Source organism: Ptiloglossa arizonensis, chromosome 8 (assembly GCF_051014685.1).
Source record: "Ptiloglossa arizonensis isolate GNS036 chromosome 8, iyPtiAriz1_principal, whole genome shotgun sequence".
Taxonomy (NCBI): Eukaryota; Metazoa; Arthropoda; class Insecta; order Hymenoptera; family Colletidae; genus Ptiloglossa; species Ptiloglossa arizonensis.
In genome coordinates this window covers 15,734,022-15,759,038 of record NC_135055.1, presented here as the reverse complement: position 1 = coordinate 15,759,038, position 25,017 = coordinate 15,734,022, and the positions used below count along the sequence as shown (strand labels likewise).

At 39.4% G+C, this 25,017-nt stretch overlaps 2 protein-coding genes across 2 annotated transcripts in view; one reads left to right on the top strand and one right to left on the bottom strand.

Moving 5' to 3' along the window:
- Positions 1–25,017, top strand: part of Cep290 (Centrosomal protein 290kDa) — a 171,917-nt gene that overhangs the window by 23,686 nt on the left and 123,214 nt on the right. The window lies entirely within an intron of this gene.
- The window catches only part of Cysu (peroxidase homolog), a 39,360-nt gene continuing 20,813 nt past the window's right edge, over positions 6,471–25,017 (bottom strand). The window contains exons 4-17 of the mRNA XM_076317690.1: positions 24,302–24,381; positions 22,813–22,906; positions 22,140–22,331; positions 21,857–22,053; positions 18,677–18,929; positions 16,137–16,282; positions 11,835–12,076; positions 10,881–11,013; positions 10,675–10,802; positions 10,492–10,601; positions 9,523–9,615; positions 8,542–8,711; positions 7,677–7,785; positions 6,471–6,705 (exon numbers count right to left, since the gene is read on the bottom strand). Coding sequence (XP_076173805.1) covers positions 6,573–6,705; positions 7,677–7,785; positions 8,542–8,711; positions 9,523–9,615; positions 10,492–10,601; positions 10,675–10,802; positions 10,881–11,013; positions 11,835–12,076; positions 16,137–16,282; positions 18,677–18,929; positions 21,857–22,053; positions 22,140–22,331; positions 22,813–22,906; positions 24,302–24,381 — 2,080 coding nt within the window. The 3' untranslated portion in view covers positions 6,471–6,572. The remainder of the gene's footprint in view (positions 6,706–7,676; positions 7,786–8,541; positions 8,712–9,522; positions 9,616–10,491; positions 10,602–10,674; positions 10,803–10,880; positions 11,014–11,834; positions 12,077–16,136; positions 16,283–18,676; positions 18,930–21,856; positions 22,054–22,139; positions 22,332–22,812; positions 22,907–24,301; positions 24,382–25,017) is intronic.

Sequence of the window (25,017 nt, the reverse complement as noted above, 5' to 3'; positions counted from 1 at the left end):
CACACGAGGTCAGAAACGAATCAAACTGATCTAAAATAAACATTTCTGTTTACTAGATATGTATTTGGACGTACCGTTACATTCGTCCCTTTCTATTCGACAATGTATCGACGGAGTAGCATATCGTTTAAAAAACTCACTTTGTCCTTGAAATAACCTCCAAGAAGCAAACTAGTTATACTCTACGTAAAAAATAAAAAAAATTCCCTTCCATTATTATTTTATCATATGCGTACTTTGAACATTACTTTAAACTTACTTTCGTTCATCTTTTCTATTCTTTTTATTTTTTTAAATATTTGTTAAATACAATCGATCGAAAGCTTCATGACGAGGACTCGGAACAGAGGTCGAGAAACAAACTTCTATCTTTTTAAAGTTGCCTCTTGAGGCTGTTTGAATCAAAATTTGTATTTAACACGAGTAAACGAAATTTGATCGTGGATAAATAAACTACTTGCGAAAAGTATGGTTAGGTTGCAACGTTCCATTTTATCGTGCTCTCTCTACTATTGTACATCGTGTTTCCACGTACTCGAATTAGTATTCTTTCCTCATTGTGGTGAATAAAGTCGAGTAAATAAAGAAAAAAAAAAATAAAAAAATATACGAAACACGCGCACGTAGAATTTACCATTTTCAAGATTCCCCGGGACGCAAGATGGAAACTCGTGGAATAATAGCGAAAAAGAAATGTACTTGCGTGGTATTTGCAACTACCTTGTAAATCATCCCTCCTCGTGTTTGATGGTGAATTTTACGCGCGTACCGCGTGACTTACCACGGTGAAATATTTATCGTGCCATTGCATAGAACAACACCGAACAACGCGCGTTTTAACGTCTTCCTCTCGGGGTTGTGTCCGTTGCGGATCACACGGCGCAAAGAAAGGAGAATTCATAAAAAACTGATGGAGGTTCCATAAATGGCACTCTTGTTAATGTGACTTTATTCGTTGACGGTACTTATGTACAAAATACAATATATAAACGGGGCTTGGGTGTACAGTGGCTCGGGAAACGTGTCCTCTATCATTCATTGGAAGAAATTACGTGTTCGAAATCGTTAGGTGAATTTTTTATAATTTTACCAAACGAGAGTATCCAATTCCGTACGCGATAGACTATGAATCGCGGTACGATCGAAAAAGGAACGATTCGCGTAAAAATGAATAAAATCCGTCGAGTGATATTTTTCTTTTCAAAATTTTCTCTTCGTAAAAATCGATCTTGAACATTTATAAGGTGATGAATCTTGTTAAGTAACTTTTAATCGTTGGTGTCGAGAAACAGTACCATTGTTAAAGTTTGGAAACACGAATAAAAACAGTGAGCGCTTGCTCGAATTATACACAACTGCACGTATATAATCTACGAACGTTCTCTTCTGAGAAAAAATGTTGCAATGTACTTTTTATGGATTTTTGCGCGAAAAATCGTTCCTTTTTCGGTTACACCGTGATTTCCGGCCACCCTGTATACAGCAGGGCTGCTGAACTCGTGATTTCTTCCTCGACTTGCGTGCTGCGTCGAACTACCCCCACCACTCCACTCTCGCGTGCTTTGTAACAGGCTAGTAACTTTCTCTCTCACTCTGGGCGTGGTTAACGCGTCAGTGGAGGGGAGCCGATCGACTAAGAGTAGGATTACGTTAGCAATCAGCGAAGAGGAATTCCGACAGCCCTGCTGTACACCACGTATCCTCGCGGAGTGTCCAACTCAACTCGTTGGGTTCTCGAAATCATTGAATACCGTATCCAGTAACGCAAATCGTCGAAATGAACAATCGTTTAATTATTTCGAGCTTCGTGAGCTCGAGTCAGTTCCCCGAGCCATTGTGCACGCGTATATGTGTACGTAATACAATACAATAATACCTCAAGCAATCTAAAGTGCTGTTCCTGTATGCCAGACTCACACTCCACACACCTTCACACCCTTTTTCTCTTCTTCGATGTTTAAAATTTAAAAAAAAAGAAAGAAAGAAAAGAGAAAAAAAGAAGAACAGGGGAAAATGATATTACGTCTACAACGATGATAAGAAGATGGTATCGATTCGGTAGATATACGCGAAAGAAGTCACACATACGTAGATGTATATATATATGTATAGTATAAATAGCTACAATGTTTTAGTACTATTTCTAAAGTGTTACTTTAAGGCGATTTCCGAGGCTCGTAAAGGGATATTAGTTTATGGCTCGACGTTCGAACAATTTGACTCTCGGGACTCTACTATATTCAGAACACGCTGATTAGGATTGCAAGGTTTAAATACGAACTTATGGTCGAGTTTGCGTTGAAATAGCGTTTGCATCTTTAACCGTGGTTCAAGTATCGTTGTTTGTCGATTATCCAGTTTCGAACAGGCGTCGAACCCAGTTACGACTGTTCGTTCAGTAGATTGTACGGAGTCTTCGAATCTTGGAACGAAAAAGTGACTGGACATTGTTATTCGAGAGTTAGAGACGCCATGCTTTATCAACGGTCGATCAATGTTCATTGCCAACTACGGTTTCTACCAAACAAACAATTACTTCGACGGAGTTATCGTGGTTCTCGATATGGTTTTAATTCACCGTACATTGAACTTGTCGTTATCATTTCTGGTGTGCACGGTGTCCCGTAATTCGTCGCAGAAAGTGGCGAGCAGTCGTTCGAAAACAATTGGAAATTTTAGAGTTCAGAAAATTTTTTGTCGGAGAAGTCAGACGGCTTTGTTTAGCAAGACAGAAACTTTTAAAAAAGAAGAAATACCAATGTAACTTTTCAAGTATATATTCAATTCCAATTTGCAATTTTAGATAGAAAAATTATATAGTCTTCTATATTATATAGTTTTCTATATCATATAGTATTCTATATTATATAGTCTTCCATATTATATAGTATTTTATATTATATAGTCTTCTATATTATATAATATTCCATATCATATAGTCTTCCATATTATATAGTATTTTATATTATATAGCCTTCTATATTATATAGTATTCTATATTATACAGTATTCTATATTATACAGAATTCGATATTATATAGTATTCTATATATTATATAGTAAACTAACCCAGCTTCTTTGCGAGTTGCTACCAAAACTAATTCCACCAAGAACGATCTGTCTTGCAAACAAGTATTGTTTTCCGTCGTCCGTATATTTTCCACAATTTTCAACGAAAAATCGATTTTCGCGACGAGTTACAGGGCAACCGATCTTGCTCTAATTTCCTGTGCACGGACAGTGCCTCAGTGTGCGAACAACGCGTGCAATGGTGCTAGGGTGAATTAAACAACGTACGTAACGTTACGTAATTACAATAGAGAAATAACAAAACGTGGACCAATGCGTTGCACTGTTTATTCGGATAGTTATAAAAAAAAAAAAAAGAATTAGAAGAGGATCTACTATACGGCGTTTACAGCGCGTTTACATCGATTCTGGAACACCGTTTGGGAACGATGTGCACTGATCCCACGTGCACTGATGCACATGTGCAGTGATGCACGTGTGCACTGATGCCTCCGTACACTTTGCCCTGGATTTACTTTCTGAATCCCAGATACGAAGCAATCCCGTTAATACTCTCAAAGAAGAGTCGCAATATCTGCTCTCTGTTGTAGTCGTTCCGCGCCTTCTCCGGTCTCGGGGGTCTTCGCACATCAAGCAAGTGCTCCTCCACCAATCGCTACAGTACAATATATGTTTACATTGTAGGTGCTAGTGCCTTGTGTAATCCTTCGTAGAAAATTGGGGAGGAATTTTTCGGGGATCTTCTCGTTTTCTCGGTCTCTCACCGTTCACGCTTGCAGCGTGGCACGTTGTGTTTTACGTTGGAAACATTGGGGTGTGTAACGGTTCATCGAGAAACATAATCGCGTCACGGTGTCCGGGAAGATATCGCGCGAGAGGTCAGTTACTGATCGGTTCTCTGGTATTTCGAAAATGTAGCGTTAATTTGGAATATTACCGGCTCTTTGAATCTTGCATCGGTAATTGGAGCACTGGATTCTTGAGCGAAGGACATTTTAAATAGATGATTTAATAGATGATTTAATATAATATATTGTATATATTATAAATATAGTATAATATATTTTATAGATGATTTAATACATAGATGACTATTTTTGTAAAATTTTAAAAATTCTTAAGAATTGAAAAGAATTTAAAAATTCTTCTTATCGCGATTATTCGACGAATCGACGTTTCGAAACAAGCGATATTTTCTAGGACATCGTAATGTTCACCGTGACAGAGGAGTAAAACGAACATAACCGATCACGCGAACCACCTTGAGGCAATTAACATTAGCTATGTGCTACTATGTACATTCTGTGCGTGTTATTATTATTTGTTACGATTAAAACTTACTATGTACGGGTAATAAATTAGAAGTTCAATCTAGGAGGGAGTGGAAAGTTTCGGATTCTTCGGATTGTCGAAAGTTGTTTAGAAAAATGGAATAAGGAGAGGAGGGCGTGTGCGTGTACGTCTGTGTGTGTGTAAGAAGTAGAAATGGTGCAAGGTAGAGAAATCGGGTGATTCGATTGTTGGATACGTATTGGATTTGTATGACAATGAATAAACTCGATCGAACAGTATCGTTTTAATCTCCTTCCAATTAAACACTGCGCGCAGTGATCGTAACAAGGAAAGTTGAGCCGCATCGATCGATCTTTCGATACTTTACACGATTCGGAATAACAAATCCCACGTGTAACACGCAATCGATCGTTGCCAATCTGCTTGACGGTTAATTTCGAGACAACCATTGAATTTCGAGAAAAAAAAACGAAAAAAAAAAAATAAAGAAAAATCACACAATGGTTCTCCAATATTTTCAATTCCGATCGAACGATTTGTAATTTGCTCTCGGCGAAGAAAAATGATATTCGCCTCGCGGTATCATCGATTCGATTTACGGTCGTGCAATAGAATTTACGTTTGGACGAGTTTTCTAGCAGAGTTCTCATCGGTGTGCAAAACGAGTGATTCTGCATCACGGTATAAATATTGGAGTATTCGACAGGTATTCGAACATAATTAACGCATGATGTTCCACCATCGAGTAGGTACAAGTACGTCTACTTTCTATTAGGTAACTCTAATACCAGCTAGCCATAACGAGTGATCTGGAGTGCATGGATATCGCTTCGCAACCTGTTCATCCATGGAATTCGTGCAATCATTCGCAACGTTCGTACTGGGACGCAACATAGGCGCAATTAACCGTTCTACTGTATCGACTAAAACATTTCCAAAAAAAGCAATTATTAAAAGCGATCGAAACGTCGTTTTACGTAAATGCATACTGGTTTCGCAGTGGTCGTGTTTTTGCAACTTGTACAACGCCCTTGTTCTTTCGGTGATCGTTACCGGTAAATATACGCGAACTTCGTTGATTGTTTAGCGTTTGTATGCCTTCGTAATATAATTGCTATCGTGTGAGGCTCTGTGTGCAGTGGCTCGCGTTCGAAATCGTCCACCATTCTTCCACTTTAACGATACTATTGTACGTGTAACGTAACGTACAGATGCAAATTGTAGTTGATACGAAAATATTTTAATACTCGAAAATCTTCCAAAATATCGACGAAGAGTACACGAAGTATACAAGGTTTCTAAATTGAAGTATCGGTATTTTAAGCATGGAGTGTAGCCCATTTTTCTTGAAATTTTCAATCTTTCTATTGGTACGAAAAACTAAGAAGCAAACTACGATCGAAGTTGTCTTTTTACACAATTTTCGGAAACAGGGACAGGCGGTCTCTACTGCGAAGTTCTTTGCGCAATTTACACGCGATCTCTACTGCGAGGTACTTTTTACATAATTTACATATTTACAAACGTTATACTCTTATCATTACTTCACGACGCGTTTGCGTTACGATCTAACACGCGAGTGAACTCTCGTTACCGATCGGTTGTGAAGGTGTTTTAAAAATGAAAGAAATTTTGAAGATTTTATTATCGCCGCGGACGAACACAAAACGAAAGAATGGCGAACGATTTCCCCCAGTCCAAGCGACCGTACGTTAAAAAAAAAGAAATTCTTGCCGCGACTTTGAATATTCTTCGCCCGTGAACGTCGTAGAACTTCTCAAGTGTATCCGTTTACGCGTTAAAATAATCGTTTAAAAAAACAAAAAAAAAAGAGAAAAAAGTACAAAATGTAAAACAAAACTACGATCGAATTGTAATTTACGTAGGATCGACGTTGACGCGACTCGATCGAATGTAAATTACAATCTTTTGCTCGGTAATAAATTAAGGTTACGGTGTCTCTATGTTATTCGTAGGGGTATGGGGGATTCTGAGGGGGTATTAAAATTACTTAAGGTCGCTAGAGGGTCTATTCGATGCACTACCGTATCCGTCCGTCTGCTCTGTGGTCCCTAAGCTGTTTCAAAATGCAACGTGCAGACGCTTTCTAGTTCGCTATGCTACAGTACCGTAATGTGTCTCGAGTAAGGGGTGCCTAAGGGTCGTGCTTCTTGGCTCGTGACTGTTCTTGACTACGTGGTGGTGTTCGTCTAGGCGGTCTATACTTTTATGTCTAAAAAACAGCCATTTTACTTTCCGAATGGTTGATACTGGCCCGCTAGATTACTCACGTATTGCGCGTGATTCGCGGTGGGGTATTCGGCCCATTTGCTCAAGTCCATGCTGGGAAGAATTCCGCTTCGACAGGGCACTCGGGGGTTTCTGTGGAGCAAACGTTTCTTTTTTTTTTATTTATTCCAAGAGGATCATCTCGTGGAGGTTTGCGTTTTTTTTTTTAGTTTCGAATTGACCTTTTTAAATTCTCGAGTGCTATAAATTCTCCCTGAACTGCTTACTTGAATTTTTTTAGTATCGAATGGACTTTAAAAATTTTCTGAATGCTGTAAATTCTTCATGAATTGTTTACTTGTATCTCTTTAGTTTCGAATTGAACTTTTTAAATTTTTGAATGCTATAAATTCTCCCTAAACTGTTCAGTTGGATCTTTTTAATTTCGAATGGACCTATTTAAATTTTGGAATGCTATAAATTCTCCCTGAACTGTTCAGTTGGATCTTTTTAATTTCGAATGAACCTTTTTAAATTTTGGAATACTATAAATTCTCCCTGAACTGCTTACTTGAATTTTTTTAATATCGAATGGACTTTTTAAAATTTGTTAAACGCTATAAATTCTCCCTGAACTGTTTACTTGGATAATAAAAAAGGAATTTTCTTTTCTTCCTTGTTCTGTTGTATAGAACACATTTTCTTTGACTGAAAACAACGCAACTTCATCGATTCACGAATACACAAAACTTAGAAAATGGAAAACAATTCTCCGAAAAATCGTGTCTCGATCGAAAGTGAAATAAAACAGCAATCGATCAAGGCGAAAGGAACTCGAGGTTAGGGGCGAAGTATCGATGGAAGTTCTGCTTCGAGTCGTTCTTCGGTATCGATGTTTCGATCGAGCAAAGTCACTTTCGTTTCGCTGACTTCTTCGCACGACGTCCAGCGATTCTCACGGTGCAATCGCGCGATTCGAATCTTCGCGGCATCGCGAAAGGAACGTTTGTACAGTTTCAAAGCCGATTCGTTCTTGGTCGCGAAAGCACGTGTTTCCCACAAATATCTCCGCGCCTTCGTGCATCGCGACGATCACGAATCGGGCCACGTCTTCGATTACTTACATCTCGTGGTCGGGCAGGACCATAGGATAGATCTGTATGGTGTCGATCAGGTCGGTGTTGTCGCAGATCACTCGGGCGAGCTTGATTTTTCGAATCTCGTTCAATTGGTCTGGAAAACGAGCGAAGATTGGGATCAGGTCAGGGAACAACCATACTCGATCAACCTGTCGCTTATACCGAACGCAATATTCTCGACTTTGGAATCTTTCTTCGATACGGTGAACAAAATTTTAAAAATTCGAAAATACGTTACTGTGCACATATCAATTATTCATCGACAGGGTTCAATATAGCCAGAAAAATTAAAATTATACTCTGTAATCCTCCAAGGGACCAATTCCTCCTATTTCTCCCGCTCTTATAAATTTTCACTCCTAGTTAACAATTTCAAAAATACGTTACTCTACAAATTTCAATTATTCTTCAACAGGGTCCAATATAACCAGAAAATATATCCATAGCCAGAAAAATTAAAATTATACTCTTAAAATGCTCCAAGGGACCAATTTCCTCAACTTCTCCCACTCTTCTAAATTTTCACTCCTAGTTAACAATTTCAAAAATACGTTACTCTACAAATTTCAATAATTCATCGACAGGGTCCAATACAGCCAGAAAAATTAAAATTGCACTCTTAAAATGCTCCAAGGGACCAATTTCCTCTACTTCCCCCACTCTTCTAAATTTTCGCTCCTAGTTAACAACTTCGAAAACACGTTACTGTGCAAGTATCAATAATTCATCGACGGGGTCCAATTTAGGCGATTCGAATAGACAACCTTCCCCTAACTCGTCGTGTCGATCGAGTCCTTGGCACGGTGTCGACGCGCAGCATTCCCAGTTCTCGTATTCGAAAGGTTCTTACCAAGAGTGAAGGACGACGGCTGGTTGGGCAGCTCGTACCAAAATCGGTCACCGCGTCGTGAATAGCTGAATTGCGTGGCGATCACGCAGGCGAAGGTTGGACCGAGCATGCTACCCGGAAGTGGTCTTTCCGACACGCCACCGGACCAGAGATCGACGTCAGCCGGATGCCTGGAAATCGAAATCGAATCGCACCGTTAATTCCGGGAACTCTGCTCGCCAACGATCGAAATCGATTCGTTGGGTGCGTAATCGCGCGTAATACTTCGTGATTCACGTTCGAGACGGGCCCGAAATTAGCATAACTCGAATCATTAACGAATTTCTTCGTTCGTCGTTTTGCAACGGATTCGTACGGTCGAGATCCGCTACGATTTTTAATTATTCGCAGTATTCTGGAATATTGACAGTTTTGTGTATCGATAGATCAAGGTTGTTCTATCGATGAGTGATTACGCGAAGGAAAGATCGTTTGTTCAATTTGGAGAAGAATATTCTTTTTATTCTTTAAGAATCGATCTAAATAACCATCAGAGTACCCGGAAGAGACAGAGTAACAATTAGCAGATAAATCTTTCGAATCGTTGTTAATAATCTATATAGAAGGTTGTTACGACGTTAAGTCAATATTTGAAAGAAAAGAATATTGTCGAGGGTAATTATTTTAGGACGATCGAGATAAAGAGAAAGGGATACTTTTTAGGGTTTCTCTACGTTTCTCGAAAACTCTAGACACTTTATATTTTTTAAACTTAGTTTATTTTTTTTCAGAAATTATTTTGTTTTACTCTAAGAAGGATCCATTAGGAACGTTCTATTTTATACATTTTTAATAAAGAAAGAGGAACCCCTAGAAGTATCTTTCTTCCAATCTCGATCATCGTTGAATAGTTAAGTGATTAAAAATTGGACAAGTGATACAATTATTGTTTATATGTACACTCGTTTTGGAATGTTGTTTATCTTGGATTGGTTTACTCACTCGAAGATGGAGCTGTATCGTCTGATTGTTTCGTTTGGCATGGAACCGAATAAATCTTCGAAGGTGTCTGCCCAGGGTAAGCCACAGAATTTCCTTAAGACAGTTTGGTTAAATTATTAACGAAATATCGATCAATTTTGTCGCGGTTTGATCGTGAACGCGACGTTACGTCTGATCACAGGATCAGTAGATACATTTTCCTTATGGCCAGACACATTAATTTTTTAATTTGTCGAGTCTGAGCCGAACGTTCTACATTTCCTTAATTTGTAATCAACGTGGTGTGTTGTACGTAGACGAAAGATATCCAAGCTTAAACGCGTTCTATTTTCAGGCATATACTAGAGCAGAGTTTCTCAAACTGTGATAAATAACCAGTAATGGTACATTACAATGTTCTTGCTCGATACGTGCATACGTCGAAAAAATAAATTTTTGCAAGTTGAGCCCGACAAGCACAATTTATTCTATATCTAAAGCCTTCGATCTTTAATGTAGGTCTGAGTTAGGTCCAGATTGTTCAAATCTGAAAATATATCAGTAATTTCTGATACAATTCAATATTTCTAAATTCGAACGGTTAGTTTCTGCTGTAATCTAACTATTTATATATTTCTAGGTTTAAACAATCAATTTCTAGTACAATGTACTTACTTCGATATTTCTAAGTTTGAAAAATTAGTTTCTGCTACAATTTAATTACCTATATATTTCTAAATTTGAAAAATTAATTTCTGCTACAATTTAATTACTTATATATTTCTAAATTTGAAAAATTAGTTTCTGCTACAATCTGACCACTTCTATATTTAAACAATCAATTCTGTACACCAAACAGGTCTCGAATCAAAAATGGAAATATTTACAGATAGAACGAGACGTCAGACTAGATTTATGTCAGGCTATATTTATTCCATTCGTTTCGACCACGACGAGTCATCTATACTTTTACTTTGAATTTTTACCAACCTATATTCCATGTAACTGGGAATGCCAAATTCACGACCGCGTTGCATGTTGAAGGAGACCAGGTCCAGTCCGAACTTAGCTCCGGCTTTTTTGAACAGGTGATTTGTGACCTGGAATCAAGGTGAATAATGTATCCTCTATTTTTAAATATTGCACGAAGATTATACGAAAGAGTTTTGGTACTTCTTGCGTGATCGAGTCGTCCATAGCTTGGGCGACCTGGTTCATCAGACCCATGATATACTCATCGAAAACACCTGCACGGTACAGGTCGTAGGGTCTTCTAATTAAGTCTGACAGTCTTTTCGAAGCTTCAAGACAACGAATAGATTAGCGATAATTACTTCTGAAATACTTTTCGACTCAAGATTCGTTGTTTGAACACTCACCGATAAATTTGTGAGCTTTGCTCCATCTTTCAACCGCAGTTGGTAACAAAGAATGACCAAATCTGAACGCTGCAGAGGCAAACGCATCGATCACTGCTGGATTTACGCTATCGTCATAACCGTCCCAATATGCCTGCATAAATTAAAGATAACACACATTACGTATGCAATTACCAATATTCAATTTTGTATAGCGGTTACTTGAATGACTGATTTGATAGTAGTTGTTCAATTTCGAGGGTGAGTTTACCATACGAATACAACGAAGAGACGTTTAAACATTTTGATAATTTTCGATTCGTTAAGTGTTTGTAATATTTTTCAATCGTGATTGAAAATTTTGAATGAAGATTTTAATAAACGGGACGATCGGTTGAAATTATCAACGAATAAACTATTACAAGCAGAGAGACAAGATTCATCCGGAAACGCATAATCAGAGATTTTCTACTGACACGAAGAAAGTCATCGATTCTCTTACTCTCGAAATAATCTTCGCCATTGTTTACAATAATCCGATAAATTTCATTTCCGTTGTCCTCTTTAATTAATTAATCAACACCAGATTCATAATCGAACTCAGAAGAAGTCCATCTATAGAAGGAAAATTGACACTGTTTATTTAGATTGACTCTCTGGGTCTTTCCAGACCCATAGAAACTTGCCCATATTAAATTATACCATCGATACATCTATCTTTAGAAATTAAGAAAATTTAGAGCATCGATTCTAACACTGTTAATTTAAATTGACTCTCTGGGTCTTTCTTGCCATTGCTAAATTGTACCATCAATACGTCTTTCTTTAGAAATGAAGAAAAAGTACTACAAAATAATAGAATCTTCGAAATATTTATACTTGAGGGTGAAGTTACGGGTCTGTTCGGACCCCAGGTGTGACTAAACCGCTCAGAGAATGTGACGAAAAGAACGAGAATGTTAATCCGTGTCTTACATTCTTCTCCAAGAGAAGACCGAATTTCTCCATTACGTCTTTTCCGAGCAAGATTGGCAGGAACTCGTTGTAGGTGATGTGCTGGATCTCCGCGATAATGATACGCCTGGTTTCCTGGAACAACGTCTCGTCGTCCCAGTGTGGATTGATCTGATTCAACGTCTTGGCCACTCGGTTATGCTCGCGCGCCATCAGCGTGTGCATGCAGGTCAACACCAGCTGTTCGTTCACTCGTATCTCACCTGAAAACAAAGTCACGGTACGTTCAGCAAGAATGTTGCTCGTGATCTTTCAAAAATGCGTTTCGTTTCCCTGGCCGTAAAGTGGGACAACAGCATTCCGTGGCACGTAAATATCATAAAGGAATCGTAGGAAATCATTCTCCAATAGTCTCCTTCGTGTCCTACGGCGAATCGATCGGCAGGGGTAATTCTGTTTCCGGAAAGTACGAATTCCCTGCATTCACGTGCGAATTGCAGTCGCTGCAACGACTGCACAAATGCACCGAGAGGAACTGAAAGGGGATTTATATTATTTACCAGTACGTGTGTATTGGATATACAGGATATTGGATATTTATAGATTTTTGGGTTTGACAATCATTGATTGTGGACAGGGTTGAGTTTATTTTACAATAAATAACGAATAGAAAATGACGAAGGACGAGTAAAGAATAATTGATAACGAATAATGATTCTACTCCTAGAATTTAGTTCTCCAACGTCTTAAACTCTTCCAACGTCGATGAAAATAATGTCGAATTATTATTTGCACAAGCACGTTCTTTCTTCGAATGCGAAATAATTTATTTAATAGCAAACACGATGAAATTGCAACGAAAGAAAAGCAAGTGGATATAATTATTCTTACATCGAAGAAGACTAATAATTCACGAAAGGAAAGCACACGGTTGCTATTGTAACAACAATGTTGATTGTTCGAAATTGAAGCGCATTGGAAACGTTACGGTGTCCGTATGAAGAGGTTTGCGCAACAAAGTGATCGCAAACGAAGCGCGAAGCGAAAAAAATTGATACCACGATTGTGCGTAAACGAATATTGTCTTCACGTCGATCATTGTGGCAAGTTTGCCAATTAAGTCGTCGACCTTGATACCAGGCCGCTCCCTTTCTCGCTTATACATCGCATTACACGCCGATAATCGACCGATCGAACAGCTATCAACGTTCTTCGGCTCGACGGTGCAGAATGCGAGCGTTCTAAGTGAATTTCGACACTGTTACCGGTAGATAACACGATGACTATTATAATTCTCCCTCCAGCTACGCTGCTACGGTTATTATTGAGTCGTTGCATACAAAATGCCCCATTTAACAAACTGGTAATGTTTGTCACCCGTCTGACGACTGAAAAGCGCTGTCAGTTGGTATTAATCGTGTATCGATTAATGAATCATTGGTATTTGAAAGGGACGATAATTTCTTAAGAAATTATAGTTTTAATGAAGAGTGATGGATCGCGAAAGATCGAAATAAAATTGAATTTCATTTCTCTAATGTCGATGTAGATCGAAATACTTGAGAATAGTTACAAGGTTTCGAAACGATTAAGTTTCTTTAATAAATGCACTTCACTGTCATCAAAGTATATGGAATATGTTAGAGAGTATTACGATCGGTATTATTTTCAGTGAAAGAGTATCTTTCGAAAGTTTAATTAAAAATTCGATCATCTTGTGGGTAACAATCTAATGAAATTAAAATAATAATTACCTAATAAAACAAAAATAATAACTTCCAAAAATAGACCCTTTGAATAGCATTTGAGAATTGATATTAGGAGTATGTAAAAATTTCCATTGGACCAATTTTTTTTATTAACATTTGAACCGTATAATATTTTCTGTAATCTACTACTTTTCGTCATCTTCTAGATTTCTTTAATTAAAAAAATCCTTAATTTTAAAGACAATGAAGTTCAACGACGAACTTTCCATACAGAATTCGACAATTGAAGAATTATAACATTAGAATATTAAAAAAAAAGAAAAAGAGACAACACTACAGTCTCCAACCAATTCGACTACTGCAAAAAGAAGGCATATACATTCCATCGATCTCCACTTTCAGTTCTTTTCAAAACCTACTTTATTCAATTAAAAAAAAAAAACTCGCTTTATCGTTCATCGATAAACAAAAGCACAAGGAAGCAAAAACGTATCGCAATATTGATCAGAAATAGTACATAAAACCGTAAACGAACCATCGTAACTTTCCCTGTAACCGATACAAAATTTTCGTCTCGTCGATCGTTAAAAACATTCGACAAACTGAACAAATTATGCGCAAGGTTACGTAACGCGAGATCACCTTTTTGTTTTTATTTTCCCTTGGCAACGACAGGACTCTTTTCATCGCGATTGGATCCAGACGACGCCAACGCGAGATCGGTGCATGCGCGATGCATGTTGAACTGCACCTAACGGGTTACTGCACCCGGTGCATTGCGATCGAATTGTTTCATCTTGTGCACGCACGATTATCGCGTAGGATATGCGCGATTTTCTGATCGGTTGAACACAACGTGGGAAAAAGCGTTTCTCGGTCGGTGAATGTGATCAGGGGAGGGGCACACGGGGCGGTGGAGGGGGAGGGTTAGTGGTGGGGTGGGGGTAGATAAAATCGTACGCCTTAATGAGATTTTTTCGTTGTCCACAATGAGCCGTTCCGATCCGAAACGAAAATCTGGAAGGATCAGATTTGTTCGTCGCTTTATCGCGCTGTCGTGCGAGCGATGGGCGGGCTTCATTGTTCAAACGGGGGAGCTTCACGAACGAAGAAAGTTTCCATGCTCGTTAGGCATAATCGCGTGTTTCTGTCGGATTGAAATTAAAAAACGCGCGGGATTAATCTTTTCCGGGATAACGGTACGCGGAAATGTTCGTTTTCGCGTATTAAAATATTCGTAATTAAATTTCACTGTGACAGAGTCACGAGCTTTGGCGAACAATGTGAAGAAACGAGTACTCTGTTCGTATATGTTGTTTGAACAAGTTTGAGTGACTTTTCGTAGATTTTTCGAAAGTTATTTGGATACAAGATATGGAGCTGATTTTTGAGATTGATGGTATGAATCAATTTTTGCATCGTCTTGAGATGGATTTACGTTATTTGTCATCAAAGAGAATTGAAATGAGGGTAATTAAATTTTACTGGGATATGGTGACGAGCTTTGGTAAATAATATTTTTAATTAAATAAGCAGTCTGTTATTTCTTTTGGAAGTTACCTAAATGCAAGGTATGGAGCTAATCTTTAAGACAGGTGGTGTGAATAAATTTTTGCATCGTCTTGAGATGGATTTACGTTATTTATCATCAAAGAGAATTAAAATGTGGGTAATTAAATTTTGGATAGAGTGATAGAGATTGATTCCTTATTTTATTTTTAAGTAACTACTTTTGAAAGAAATAAAAGATCGCTCATTTTTGTGTAGATATTATTTATCGAAGTTTAGGTGTTGAACAAGGTTTCCAATTTCTCGGTGTGTATCCTCGTTTAATTTCTCCAGAGTCCTGGTTTAATTAGGGCGAAGAAACCCCATGCGTTTACTTCACCAAGTACGAAACTTTGAAAATGAATCTAAATCGAGTGCATAACAAAAATACACCATTGACCAAAAACGACAAATAAAAATAATACAAATCTCGAAAATAGTTTCTTCCCATAGCAAAACCAAGGTCACCTCGTATTTTTCAATCAATAAATATTTTCTTTCTCTTCGTATCATATAAAATATCGAGCCTGGTATCGTTATGAAAACAACCAATTCTCAAAATATTACTATTGTCATTTACCGTGCATTCGATATGGATAGATTTTCGTTCAACATTTTTCATTCACAGATACGTAGTAACAATTGGCTATATAAATAAAATTCTAAAAAAAGAAAAGGTAACTACATTAAACGTGTGTTCAATTATTAGTAAAGTATTTGTTCGTTCGGAAAGTCATTTCGTTTTCCAAACTGGAAAATATACAATTTAATAAAGTGTTTATACACTCTAAAAAAATCTGCACAAAAATAAGCGATCTTTTATTTCTGTCAAAAGTAGCTACTTAAAAATAAAATATGGGATCAATCTCTATCACTCTATCCAAATTTAATTACCCACATTTTATCACCAAAAAAGAAAAAACAACTTTCCGAATGACCTAATATATCGCACAATTGGACGATTCTCGATCGAAATGAAACTCATCGACGCAAATGGTCAATGATCGATCGAATGTCTCGTTGAGCGAGCTACGATCTCGTGGGTCGTGCACGGATAATAATTTACCTGCTTCGAAGCAGTACATCGATCGATTCGGTCGGGTGCAACCCTCGTCGGGTATGTCCAATTTCAGCGGGAGGAGATCCTTCAGGCCGTACTCGGAGAACACCGGATTCATGCGTAACAATCCCCCGTAACCGGATCGAAGTTTCCTGAAAACGAGAACAAAACGTGGTACGGTTCCACCGTGGGGGTCGGTCGTCGCGTGAAATTTTTCGTCATCGAGTAACCCGAACAAGGGCCACGCGGCCCCCCGTTGCACGGTCCCCCGATTGTGCAACCGTGGATCTCATAATGCGAGCGGACTAGAAAGTGCGAGGAACAGAATGCATGTACGCTAGATTCGAAAATATAGAACAACGTAATGCTGATTTATTGTCGTGGCTGACGTAACGGACGTTACCAGCTTTGAGGTGTCCCGAGGAGCTGAGCAGCAAGCCACCAGCAGCCGCCACTTCGGCAGGCGTGTTGCAAGTTCGATAACTGAGCGCGTGACTATTATCGTGTGACTTACTACGTTGCTCGGATTTTCTTTCAGGAGCGTAAGTTATGAGGCAACCGAGCTGCCTAACTCCTTTACAGCGTGTTTTCATTATCTCGCAATGCACGGTTAATATTGGATGGTAACGTGTGAAACGTCTACGGTGATTTCACGTGTATCGATCGAGACACTGTTTATTCGCGGATCGGGAAATCAATTGTGGGATTTTTCGCCCGGCGATGTGTCTGGGTTTTCATTCTCATACGGGAGGAATATTATTTTATTCGAAGACTGAAATAGGTACTGTTTATCGGAACGAGTAGAGTACTGTTTATTGGAAGTTTGGAGCGAAGTGTACGAGGAAAATGTTGTATTTTAATACCGTTTATTCACGGATCGAGAATTCTTGGATTTTTTATTGTAAAATGTGTGATGTATTTGACTCTACTTTTTCAATTGGGAGAATATTATTATTTTTCGTTAGGTCTTATTCTTGTGGAAATATTCCGTAGAATGAGACAGGAATATAATTTATTTTTGTAGAAAGTAAAAACTTTCCGTAACTTTTGAAACGAGATTAAAGTACTATTAATAATTTTGTTCGTTTTCGTCTTGGTTGTGTTGAATTTTCCAAGTTATTTATCGCATTGCGCGCTAACCGGCGAAAGATACGGAAATTTACGTGGCATTCGATTTGAACACAATGAGGCTACGATGGTAACCTCGGTACGTAGGTTTATACAATTTACGTTTTATATAAAATAACATTAATAGAATTCATGGAGCAGAGTATCGCGGACTTCCGCGCAAATGAGAACTCGTTAGCAAAGCTACCTGTTGAAACAAAGATCCAAACGTAAAAACCACTTCACACGTTACCATCCGATATCTTTCTTTTCCCTTGTCCTCGCAATGTCTCTCGTCCTTTGCTCTTATAATACAATCGTTACGCGAATCTGATACTTTGCTTTCCTTCCTGCGATAGTAACCGAGCGAGTAGTAAGATCAAAAAGGCGGTGGTTCACACAGACTACTGAATATTATTGATAGAATATTTCTCATTTTTCTCCTCACACGATACGTATACGTACGATACATTCGCGATGTATTACTCGATATATGTACACGTCTCGCTATATGTGTAGGGCTGTAATAATATTAATAACATTTCGATCGTTTCGATATGCATTGATCTACAATATAATCTCTAGAGCTATTGCACAATATAATATATAAACTGGAATATATATATTATATATATATAGTATATATGTATATAGTTATTTATTAATTTATTGTAATATTATATCAATTATATTTAATTTATGAAATATACATTGAATCTATGTAAGTTTATTTTATCGAGTTTGTCAAATTTAATATTAAATTTATTGTAGATTGACGTAATATATCGAAATGATTAAAGAGTCTTTTCAATACTACCGAAGCCCTATCGCTGCATTGAGATGCACGTAGACAATTTTGTGCAACGTACCGTGATTCGATATTGCACAATAATATTGTAAATATATAAATATACTCCTTAAAGAAATCTCGACCTTCAAATACCCTCGAGAAGTTCACTGGAAACAAATTCATATCGCTCTGAATTATTTCTCCCATAAAACACGTACAACTTTCGTCTAAAATATTATTCAACACGACGAACAGTTTCAAAAATATCCAACACCGCTATTTACATCGGCTGTCGTAAAAATTTCTATAAACGTTCCCCACTCAAGGTCGTACTATTCTTAGATCCGTCTCGACCTCAATTATCGCGTACCAGCGACACGTATAATTGAATTTAAAAAAAAAACCTATAAAAATTCTCCAAATCTCGAGAAAAAAACACGATCGTTAAAAATTTCTCGGTCGTAACAATTGCCACATCTTCCCTCTAGATTCTTCCCTATCGCGAACAATACATCGAGCACGTAACGCGTTCGAGTCCGGTAGAGAACACCAAGCTTTATTACGCAATATCGAAAATATCGGCAATGATATTGACCGTGCGCGTGTCACCTTGAATCGGCAAGAAAGCGATCCGGTATGGGACTCTTACCTGGAGAAGGTCTCCGTGATACCGTACACCGTGTTCCCATCGAGCACTCCTGTCAAAAGATTAAACGGCACGCGAGATCCGAGCCGACAGCCAGGTCGAACGGCGGGGAACGCTCGTACGAAGTCCATGCACTTCACGTTGAACAACCTGTAGAAATAATCGTCTTCCGGTATGAGGATCTCGTTGCAGTAGGGGTTCTTCAGGTGCGGCGGTCGATTGCAACATTCCTCGGGGTCGTTTCGGTTCAGGGGATCTGCAAGAGTTTGCTCATCGATCATACTATCATACGGCAATAGCGAGTCGGCGCTCGATAGCGTTATCTGTTTAATTCTTCGTGGCCAGTTTCACGAGCGTCGTTAACATTCCTCGTCTCGCACGCCGAGATAGAGATACATCGTTCCCTGTTACCGTCACGTGGGAACATTTTACACGAAGGCGTGAACGTACGGTCGCTCGACGGGACCAGAGACGATAAATGACGTTCGCCATGATTTTCGAGACCGAGCACCCTGTGTACCTCGGGATCGCTTTAATAGTCCATTATGTCGAATTCGTTACCGCGTTGAAATAACGAGACGTACAGGTTGCGTTTTTTTTTCTCTCTTGCTCAGGGATACGAAGGATGGATAACTTCGGTACGATTTTCGAAATGGTGGATCCTACGTAATTAAGTGTACGTTTTGTGTATTTTGTTTATTGTGTTAACGTAACTAGTCCAAATGTTTGCTCGAGGTATAAATTGTGAATTAAGCAGCCTAAGATCAATTTTTTTTAAGTGTTTAGAAGACTTTTGAACGTTCGAACCAAACAGAGCTCTCTCTCTCTCTCTGTCTTCGAGACATGTAAAATTGATGTGTAAAGATTGTAAAAAAATTTCCAATTGCAAGATAAATATCTTACAATTCTTTAGAATCAATCTTACATCCAGTCAACAGAGAGTTGTTAGCAAAGATTGAAATCAGGAATAGGAAGCTACTAAGCAAGAAATCTCTTCAAGATACTTTTTCTCATATCTTACAATTCTTTAGAATCAATCTTACATCCAGTCAACAGAGAGTTGTTAGCAAAGATTTTTTATCAGGAATAGGAAGCTACTAAGCAAAAAATCTCTTCAAGATACTTTTTTCATATCTTACAATTCTTTAGAATCAATCTTACATCCAGTCAACAGAGAGTTGTTAGCAAAGATTTTTTATCAGGAATAGGAAGCTACTAAGCAAGAAATCTCTTCAAGATCCTTTTTTCCATTGACGAATCTCGACAATTCGAACGAAATTCGATGTCTTTTCTCATCTTCGGTTACTCGATCGTTACACCGAACACCTTTTCATCCCGCCTATTCTCGTTGCCTCTCGCTAATTATCCAATTCCAATTTGCGTCGGTTTTACGCTCCGGGGATGGTCGTCCCTCGGTTAGTCTACGTTTCTATCCACGTCTCGGGCAAACACGCACCGGGTTCGCGTTTCATTTTTCAAATGCTAAGTGACACACCTCCCAGACCCGCCCAATTAATTCTTTCAGCGGTGACGCGCAACCACTGGCCTCTGTTCCTGCCGCTAATTACCCAGTTCCTGGATAAACGCGCGGACTCGTGCGATTTTGGCGCGGATCGCACGGTTCCGTGGTAACGGTAGTCACATGATCGGCCTCCTGGTAGTTATCTGGATGGCGATCGTTCGCTTTCTCTGGCAGTTACCCTAGTTTCGATAGACGGTAAATATTCGACGTAGAAGGGCTTGGGAGCTCCGTACGACGCGTTTGCTATATACGAGCCTCGCGACACGCTGATGTAATTGAAACGGAGACGGTTGCATAATTTACTATTGACTGGAAATTAAAACCACGAATGCTTTCCCCTGTTTTCGCGGCCCGCAAATTCTCGGTCACCGGGAGACACCGCGCGGGGCTACCCAGCGGTCTTTTCTTCTTTTCTGTTCTCTTATCGCGAGCGAAATTGTCGCGCGACTAATCGCCAATCCCTCGAGAGAGTGAGAGAAATCTGTCTCGGATAGATATATTATATCTTCCAACTCGGAACGCGTGTAATCTGTTTCTACTTTTTTAGCAACTGTTCTCGTCACGCAACTGCTTGACCAAGACACTTGTGTCTTGGTGCTTTGTCTAAGCGGAGGGGCTTAGGTAATTGTATTCGAAGGTACAATGATCTTGGAATTCTGGACATTTTTAGAGAGCATGTGTTTTTGTGAATTTTAGAAATTTTGTTTCGTTTCACTGGAATTAAATATTTAATTTTTTATCGTTTCTTTAGTGTCATCTATCTATCCTCTAAGATAAGGGTAGGGAGTGTTCTTTTGTGTCTATGAAATGTTGTGTGTTCAGATTTACGTGAAATGCAAATAATGGTAATAAACCGAAGTGATTATTTCGAGGATCGTGGTTTTCGGATTTAAAGTTTCACGTGGTCACACGTTTTATTAGGCGAGGTCATCTATCTTTTTGATCGCTGACCCCACTCCACAGATTACGCAACAAGTATTTTACTTTTACCGGGCGAGGATTAACCCTTTGCACTCGAGCGGTGCCTGACATGCATCATGATTTGCATATTATTACTCCGATAGCGTAACCGAGTGGCCGTAGTGTTTGCCCCGAGCACAGATTCGATTCTAGTCTTTCGAATAAATATTTAAATGCATAGGCTATAATTGCTATGTTTATTCAATTTCGAAAGAGAATTATTTTATAAGACGTTGTGGGAAGATATTGGTTAGGAGTTTTCATCCAGAAGGAAATGGAAAATCACATTTAACCCTATGGTTAAATAGAAAATTACGTTTACCCCTACCACTAAATGAAAAATTACATTCAACGCTAATCAACTATTACCCTCACACTCGCATGGAATGATCCAGAATTTAAATACGAGAATGAAAAATATCCCAACGGAATTACAGGAACAAAATTCAAATAATTTTTCGATCAAATATTATGCAATAAAAAATCCGTGGTAATTCCCGAACGAAGTAAAATTATTTATACGCGACCGCGAATATATCATCGAGTCGCCAAGTTCGTTAAACGTAAGCAGCTACGAGTGCAAAGGTTAATCTGCCTATTTTTCAAGTCCTTGCGCGTTCTTAAGACGAACCGCGATAAATCATAGAACGTCGTGTTAATTTTACCGCATAACTGAACAATTATCGACGCTGAAATCATACCTAGAGGCGTTCCAGTCAGCGTGTAGTCGTGGTCCATAAACTGTCCCCAGGCGATCACCATAACTGTGCCGGCGTGATCGTGATAACCCTCGTCAGGATGCATGGTACGTGACACAATGCGTGACAGTGGTAAATCGTGACCGGTCACCGATATTCTCGGCGCTGTTAAACCATCCGAGAACCTAGGTGTCAGCAATCTGAAGGAAAGCCATAAGTACGTCACGGGAAAAATTCGTGGCGATCTGTACACCGTGTCGTAGTTTCGGTTAACGTGAATGTTCACCTCTGGAAAGGCGACAGGGTGGCACCCCAAGTTGGATTCCTCAGATTCGTGCAGAGACCGTCGTTTCGTCGGTATTTTCCTGCACGACATTCCACGTCGCTCAGGTAGGCAGGACACACTTCTCGAATCAGTGTTTTCGAAGTGTCGAGGAGAGGTAGACTCTTCTCGATCTCTTCGAAGGTTAGCCCGTACCTAGATCAGTCGATGTGTCTTCGAATCATTTGTATATTTTCGCTCAAATTATCAGAAATCATCAACACCAAAGTGCGAGTTAAGTTTACTCGAACCTAGATCGGTCGATGTGTCTTCGAATCATTTGTATATTTTCGCTAAAGTTATCAGAAATCCTCAACACGACTAAAGTGCGAGTTAAGTTCACTCGAACCTAGATCAATCGATGTGTCTTCGAATCACTTGTGTATCTTTGCAAGATTATCAGAAATCTTGCAACGCGACCCTAACACGTTCATAGACCACTGACCAATATCTGAGCCAGAGCAGTTTGATTCGACAGATACAGGGTGATTCTCTCAACAATGGACTCAAAGATAGTGCAATCGCCTCGAACATTTTAGCGAGAGTAGTATATTTGAGAGTGATCTAGTCTTGAACTATGTAATGATGACTCTAGTATTCATAAAGGCTACGTATAGCGATTCAAAGGAGTTCTTACGTTTGAGCCAGGTTGGTGCTGATGTCCAGGAGAAGTTCGCCAACCGTGGCCAGGTCCTCTGGTCGCCACATTTTACCCTTAGTTTGCGCCACATCTGCTCGAACCGAAAACATGAACATTATTTACTAGCAGGAACACGTTGCTCGGTAGTTTCACTAATCTGACTATTCTAGGGAGAAAAGAGACAGGTCCCGGGTTAAGGGAAATGAGGACAGGCCTTGTACAGGCTGACTAAAACCGACACGACTCGTTATTCCTTTCGTTACTGTTCTTTGTTTCTCCTTACAAAGGTAACGGTTAAGTAGCAACTTATGTAAATGAACTTCACTTCGTAGCTCACAAGGAGATAACGTAGAAAAATATTATACACGTTTCTTTGTATTTTATTCGTGTTCAAAGAATGGTATGTCTTTGATCCGTGAACTGAGATTTTCAACACCTTGGAAAGTAATGAAAATAGAAAACAATTGTAAACGTGAAGAAAAAAGTTAATTTCTGACGAGCAATCGCAGAATCTCGATAAAAACACCAAGTTGTAGGTAGTGTCTCTACAGTCAATCGGATATTTAGAAAAAGAGACACGTTGGCTCAGTGGCGCCACCTACCACGCGCTGACACATTTCTATTTACAAAATACATAGTAATTGAAGAAAAAACGGAGTTCTTTCGTATAAAATGAACTATTTCCCCCTCGTCGACAAGAAAGAAAATAATTTGTCACATAACGACTTATCTCCGACTCGTGCAAAGAAACGATCGACAATGATCAACGTAGGAGGCAATCCGTTCGTAGTAAACCAAAGCTATAAGTAAAATACCTGTTCGATTCGTGAACAGAGATCTCGAACATCTCTGACAATTAATAGAAACGGACAAAAATTTTAATACAAACAAAACTTGAATTCCCAATGATCGATTGCGGTAACGCAAGAAAGTGACTTGCCGGCCTCAGTGGCGCCACCTACCACGCGCTGACACATTCCTCCTTATAAAACACGTATCAATCGAAGAAAAACCAGAGTTCTTTCATAAAAAAAAAAAGAAAAAAAACAAACTATCGTTTCTCTCGATCGAAAAAGCCTACCGATCGAAGAAAGAAAATAATTCGCCACTTAACGAGTTAACTCGGACTCGTGCAAACGATCGACAACGTCGCCAGCGATCAACGTAGGGGGTAATCCATGGAACGCGTTCCCCGTACCGTGGCACGAGGTAAAAGTGTCTCGATCGCCGGTTAAAAGTGACCAATCGTTAACGGTATCGTGCCGTTCCATTCGCGAGAGTACAAAGGGACCGTTGTCAGGGATGAGGGATAACGAACGGTGCCTTGGTAATCGTTTCAGCCGGCTTGACGAATCGCGGCGCGAGTCACCGGTTGCAAAGGACGTCGTCGATCAACGGATGGTAGTGCATACATCTTACGCGCGATAATTATTTATCGTTAGCATTTCTTTTCGCTCGGTCGGCGTATCGTACGTTCCACACTCACTGATGCGTTTCCTCGCTTCGATGTAGGCACGATTTACGGCGTTGTAGGTGATGCACGCCTGGGATCCCGCCGACGGTGGGCTGAAAGATGAAGAAACGAGAATGAAAGTTAACGCGTGCTCCCGATCTTCGAATACGAGCGTATTATTTACAGCTTCCCTTCCCCCCTTCTCTCTCTCTCTATCTTTCTCTATCTTTCTCTCTCTCTCTATGCTCTCTATACTCTCCCCAAGTTTTTTCTTTTCGAGTTAATTACCTAACTCCTCGTAGCCTACTTTCGTGAGAAGCCAGCTGTCGAGGCTTCACGAGCCACACGCATTTACCGTCACTGGCGACTCTCGGATATTCTGTATCAAGGTAACCCGAAACTATCCTACGAACCGTGGTCTCCGCAAGCGCACATGAATTGACATATCCTGTTTCTTGCAACGAAATATACTGGCATTGACGTGCCGCTCGTGGCTTTTACCTTCGAAGGTTGACCGGAGGCGGTTTCGTCTTGTCTACTGGCTTTCGGATTAGCTGCGACGCATCCGCTCGTTTCCTCGTTCGAGGGGTATTCGTATACCTCGTTCGGGTATTCTTGCCTAGAATGCGATTTTTTCGGCTCTTTTCGGGATGAAAGAAGCATAGTCAACTTTTCGTTTAAGGGCTTTGTGATAATGATTCCGGTATTCGTAAAGGCTACGTGTAGCAATTCAAAGAAGTTCTTCGTAC